This window comes from Ochotona curzoniae, unplaced genomic scaffold (genome assembly GCF_017591425.1).
Source record: "Ochotona curzoniae isolate NIBS_2020 unplaced genomic scaffold, NIBS_Ocur_1.0 contig_883, whole genome shotgun sequence".
Lineage (NCBI taxonomy): Eukaryota > Metazoa > Chordata > Mammalia > Lagomorpha > Ochotonidae > Ochotona > Ochotona curzoniae.
This window is the reverse complement of record NW_024466599.1, coordinates 68,854,314-68,860,313: the sequence shown is the minus strand read 5'-3', so window position 1 is coordinate 68,860,313 and position 6,000 is coordinate 68,854,314. Positions and strand designations below refer to the sequence as shown.

At 51.4% G+C, this 6,000-nt stretch overlaps 1 protein-coding gene across 1 annotated transcript in view; it reads left to right on the top strand.

The window, feature by feature from the left end:
• Positions 1-3,891: 3,891 nt before the first annotated feature.
• TMEM131 (transmembrane protein 131) overlaps positions 3,892-6,000 on the top strand; it is a 157,640-nt gene continuing 155,531 nt past the window's right edge. The window contains exon 1 of the mRNA XM_040993760.1: positions 3,892-4,342. Within this exon, the coding sequence (XP_040849694.1) occupies positions 4,162-4,342 (181 nt within the window). The 5' untranslated portion in view covers positions 3,892-4,161. The remainder of the gene's footprint in view (positions 4,343-6,000) is intronic.

The following is a 6,000-nucleotide window of genomic DNA, read 5'->3' as shown; positions in this document are numbered from 1 at the left end:
TAGTTATTGTAATCCTTATTTTAGAAATAAGGAAGCAGTCACCAGAAAAGTTGAGTAATTTGGCCAGGATCACACAGCTAGCAAAGGCAAGACTTAAGATTTAAGCACAAGTATGCTGAAGTTCCCATAACTCTGCCCTCAACAGTAATGAGCTAATCTTGGGCAGAGAACAAATTGGCTGTACGACGAGTAGTCTCAGTAGCTTGTGGCACCTTGCGTATGTGAGGCATCCCCAAAAGGCTCACGGTAAATGCCATTATGAAACTACTGCATGGATTTCAAGACTTCCCGTACCAATCTTTTAATTTTATGTCTTTGCATGGAGTTTCAAAACTTTTTGCACCAGAATAAAACCATCTTTTAATTCTATTTTGTAGGGAGTTTTGTTTGTATTTAAAGGTTTTTTTTTTTTTTTTAAATTTAGAAGGCAGTGTTACAGAGAGAAGGAAAGACAAAGGTCTTCTATCCATTGGCTCACTCCCTAATGCTCCAATGGCTGGACTGAGCCGATCCAAAGCCAGAAGCCAGGATCTTCTTCTGGGTCTCCCATGTGAGTGCAAGGGCCCAAGGATTTAAGTCATCTTCTATTGCTTTCTCAGGCCATGAACAGGGAGCTGGATTGGAAGTAAAGCAATCAGGATTTAAACAGGTGTCCATATGTGATTCTGGAGCCACAGGCAGAGGCTTTGACTACATGCCACAGCATCAGTCCCCATTTTTTTTTTAAGATTTATGTATGTATTTTTTTAAAGAAGATTTATTTATTTATTGGAAAGTCAGATATACAGAAAAGAGGGGAGACAGAGAGGAAGATCTTGCGTCTGATGATTCACTCCCCAAGTGACTTCAATGGCTGATGCTATGCCAGTTCAAAGCCAGGATCCAGGAACTTCTTCCGGGTCTCCCACACGGGTGCAGGGTCCCAAAGCTTTGGGCTGTCCTCGACTGCTTTCCGAGGCCACAAGCAGAGAGCTGGATGGGAAGTGGAGCTGCCAGGATTAGAACCGGCACCCATATGGGATCCCAGTGCGTTGAAAGTGAGGACTTTAGCCGCTAGGCCACGCCGCTGGGCTCAAGATTTATGTATGTATTTTTTATTTGAAAGCCAGAAACAGAAGGAGAGATAGAGACATCTTCCATCTACTGGTTCACTCCCAAAATTGTAAAACAGCTGGAGCTGGACTAGGCTGAAGCCAGGAGCCCAGGGCTTCTAAGTTTCTCATGTGGATGCAGGGGCCCAAGAACTTAAGCTATCCTAAGCTGATTTCCCAGGTGCATTAGCAAGCAGTTGGATGGGAAGTAGAGTAGCCAGGATTCGAACCAGAGCCCATATGAGACCTGGCACTGCAGTTGCCAGCTTTACTTACACACCACAGCGCTGGCCCTACTGCATGGAGTTTTTCAAGTTCCAGCGTATCAATTTGATGCTAAAATCTATAATGTTGAGTGTGTATCAGAATAACCCAGAAGGGTTTATTTAAGAGGTTCTGATTTCTTGGGTCTGGGGTGTGGCCTGTGAATTTGCATTTGTAACAGGTGCCCAGGTGAGCCTACTGCTGGTCTGGGGATGCTGAGTTGTTGGTCTGAGAGTTGTAGGGTAGATTTCCTTTCACTTTGCTAGCTAACTAGTCTCTACCTCCCCTCTGCTCAGGACTTTCTCATTTCCAAAAGGGGAAACGGGAAATTACCAGCTAATCAGAGCTGGTGTGACAGCTCCTTCCTTTTTAAGTCTCGCTTTCTCCTTCTGAAGGTGGGGCAGGTGATGGCGGCTTGGTTTCAGGTGCTGTTTAGCACACAGCTGACCAAGCTGCCTAGCAAGCCTGTTCCTCCTACCATCTCCCACTCCCCCTCCAGTGATCTCCTTTTCCTTTCTGGGGAAGACACTTCCAACGTTACCCCTTTTGGTGCCCATATCCATCAGGCATAACGGGAGGGTTCATAGAGAGTAGACGCTAACATCAGACCCACTATTGGGAGGGCTCCTTTAAGAACAAGAACATAGGCTTGCCACACACAGTATTAGGTGCAGGGCTTTGGAAAGAACTTGTGCAAGACAGGGGCCCCAGCAGCTTAAGCCTCATTAGCTTCATGGGAAACTGACCTCCCATCAAACATGTCTGTGTATGTCTAAGCTCCAATTATAGACATATGCAAGTGATTTCCCATGGGATTCTGGAGCCTGAGGCTATCAGGGGATGTGGTTGATTCCTGTGTAAACCAACCTGTGCAGCGCAAGGTTGGAGCCACTGGTTTGTCTTGTAAGCGGCCGTGGGGGAAGGGCTACCCTCTCTGACTGCCAGCACACTGGGGGCTGTTTTGATCCAGCTAAGGTACTCAGTTAACACACCCGTGGGCTTGATTTCCTCCCGCAGTTAACCCTTCCAGAAATCTTTTTTTGCCTTAGGCACGTATCAAAAGCCAAATCAGAAGTGATGCTTATTCCTATTTCATTACATCAAGGACAAAATCTGATGACCCACTTTTGGCACTGACATTCAGAAAACTAAATTCGTTTTTAAAAAATCATCAGGGTAGGGCCCGGCGCAGTAGCCTAGCGGCTAAAGTCCTCACCTTGCATATGCCAGGATCCCATATTGCCTTCTATTCTAATCCGGGCAGCCCTGCTTCCCATCCAGCTCCCTGCTTGTGCCCTGGAAAAGCAGTCAAGGACGGCCCAAGCCTTGGGACCTTGCACCCACATGGGAGACCTGGAAGAAGCTCCTGACTTCAGATCAGCTCAGCTCTGGCCGTTGTGGCCACTTTGGGAGTGAATCAGTGGACAGAAGATCTTCCTGTCTCTCTGTAAAATCTGCCTTTCCAATAAAAATAAATAAATCTTAAAAATCATCACGATAAGGTCAATTTTTAAATGTACCAGTTAATTATAATGCTCAATTGACAAAGGCTACCGTGCAGGGTAGAATTTTGTGTTTCGGTCTTCTTGAAGCCGTATTTTCCTATCTGTTATAAAGACGTTATTAGCAGCCTTGGTTTGAGAAGTAAGATGATTCTAGCCTTGGAGCTGGGAGAAGTTACTGAGAGGAGGAAGACCCAATCCCCACAATCCCTACCCCCATAGGAATTTTAAATTAAGACTGGGCAGGCACACCAACAATCTCCACCTAAGGGGAAAGGCGTGAGAGAAAGCGCCTGCACGGGCCTAGAGGGAAATACGTGACAAGAAACGACTTAATCCAAGACAGAGAAAGCCTGCAGGGCCACCGGAGGCTACCCCCTTGCAGCCAGGGGTCAGCGCCGCTTTCCGCAGCCTCCGCCGACCGGCACGAGGTCTGCAAGCGCCGCCGGGGCGCTAGGTTGCAGGCGGTACAAAGATGGACCGAGGGTGCCCCGGTTCTCCAGGCACCACTTCCAGGAACTGAGTCAGACCCGGAGTCGCTGAGCGGCGGGGTAGCCCAGGAGTCACTGGATTGGATTTTCCGCCCCTTGACGCCTGGTGATCACTCACACTCGGCGGAAAGCTCTCCCATTGCAGCGCAGAACAAGAGGCGCCTCGTCCAAGGCGGCAGAGCCTCCTCCCCCGGCGCCCCGCCCCGCACCATGGCGGCTGCGCGGCGTGGCTGCCCCGTCGCCACGTGATCGCCGTCACTGCCTTCGCGAAGCGTGAGCAGCCATCATAAGTCCTGGCAGCAGGGCTTCCCTCCTGCCCCCCACCCCCCTCGCCAACAGGGCAGCGGTGAGAGGTGGGGAGTTGTGCTGTATCGGTCCCAGGCTGGTTAGTGACACCGGGCAGCTCCGAGAGGAAGGCGAGGATCTGAGTCGTGCAAACTCCAGGGCGGGAAGCCTGAGCGACGGGGCCGCCCAGGTGTCGGCACGGCGGGGGGCGGGTCCCAGCCGCGCCCCGCCCCCTCGCGGGCCAGCGCCCAGGGCCGCCGCGGCCCTTGCCCGTTTCCAGTATGGCCGCCCGCCGTGCTTGACCCGCGGCCTCCCCGCTCCGGGCTCCTGGCAGGCGATGCCGAGGCCGAGGCCGTGACTGACACGCTCGCTCACACGCACGCACGGACCCGGTCCCACGCTCGGAACCCGAGCTCTCGTCTCCGGCCCCGCAGCCAGAACCCGGACCACGGCTCCCGCGCCGCAGCCTCGCCGAGAAGGGCCGCGCCGGACCCGGACGGCGAGCGCGGCGGCCCCCGGCCGGCAGACATGGGGAAGCGGGCGGGAGGAGGAGCAGCTGGAGCCGCCGCCGCCTCCTCGTCCTCCGGGGCCGGGCTGGAGCCCGCGGCCGGCCGCAGCGGGGGCCCGCGGAGCGCGGCCGCCGGCCTCCTGGGCGCGCTGCACCTGGTCATGACCGTGGTGGTGGCCGCGGCGCGGGCCGAGAAGGAAGGTGAGTGTCGCGGCGGCGGCCGGCCTCCCGGGCCCCGGGCCCCGGGGCTGCGCTGTCACCGCGCTCCCGGTCGGAGCCGAGGAGTCGCGCTTGGGGTGCCCCGCTCGCGGTCGGGTGCTCGGTGGTTCCTTCTGGTCTTTCCCTGTGTCCTGTCAAGTGCCGTTTCAAAGAAAACTTCCCGAGTGGGCCCTCCCTGGGAGCAGGGACACGTTTTGCGGCATGTTGGGTGCTAACAGGTACATCTTAGAACCCACCTCCCCATCCCCGCCGTGGCCGTGTGGATAACGGCGTAGGGTCTCGCTTCAACTATCGTAGCAAGGCTGGTGGAGAGAGGCTCCCAGCTCCGCTTTCCCAAATTTTACTTTGAATTTGCTCAACCATTTCTTAGCGGGGCATCTTGCTTGTCTCCCTCCCTTCCCTCCTCCTCATGGTTTTGCGGCGCTGCTGATTGTGTTTCCATGATTGTTTCTTGCCCCAGCTAGATTCCATTCAACTTTCTAGTAAACTATGGAAACAGTTTGCGTTTTCTTAGTTGTTTTAAGGTTTGTAAATGTAATGCTTGAGGATCTTACGTGCAAGACTTTAAAAACAAATATCACGTTGCTGGCTTGCAAGCCTTTGTATCTATCTGGTCAGGCTGGCAGTTTAAAACTCTAGTATTGTGTGACTGTAAAAGCGGTACTCTTGTTAGGGTCAGAAATCGTTTGATAATCTTGAAGAACCAATCGCTGTAATTTTATCCGGGGAAAACTTTTATCCGAGGCTAAATGAAGAATTTGTTCCAACAATAACAACAACGACACACTCAGCAACACTTGTTAGTAATTAACTCTACAGTAACTTCCTGCCACACTGTTAGAGTTGATGCTCAACTTTACGGGTGAAGTCGCTTTCTGTTGTTATCAAAGGCAGCAACAAATGCAAATCAAATTAACGTTCACGTGTAAGTAAGCTTTCATTGATTACTTTTGTCTGAAACATTACATTCTTTCACCTGGGTAAATCAACTCACCTGAATTACCAGAGGTGGAGGTTGGATCCAATGAATTGCCATTTGTTATAAAGGCTCAACTGATAGAGACAAAGTTGTTTTCAGAATAAAACATTGGTGCTTTAGGGCTGTTCAGGTTTGGGCTTTTTATTGGTCCTAGTTGGCTTTGGATCTGCAGTTAGTTCAGTGTTCTGTGTGACCAGTGCAGGCAACATCTTGGCAAGCAGTGGGTGTCCAACAAGCCCAAAATAATGCAAATAATTTAACGGGCATGTTTGAGCTTCTGGTAAACCCTGGCAGGCATTGTGTCCTTGGCTTTTTCTGTTCCATTGCCAGTGCCAGACACACAGTAGGCGTTTGGCCATTGTTTGAGCGAATGTCTTCATGGGCCATTAGCACAGGGAAATGAGTGAGTCTAGTGAAAGATTCGGTTTGCATTATCTTACTGCTGCTGATTTTTTTCCAACAGCCATTTAATATGCTAAGTCTCTGGATACAGTTAAATAAACAAAACCTCTTGTTTGAGCGCTGTCAGCCTGAAAGATACTTACTCATTTTCTATTTGTCTAGCTTGTAAGTTTCAGTGCTCTGATGTCCATGAATGAGTGCGAGGGCTTGGCAGGCCGACCAGCTGCCAGGGCGTTTAGGATGAAAAGAAGTGTTTGAA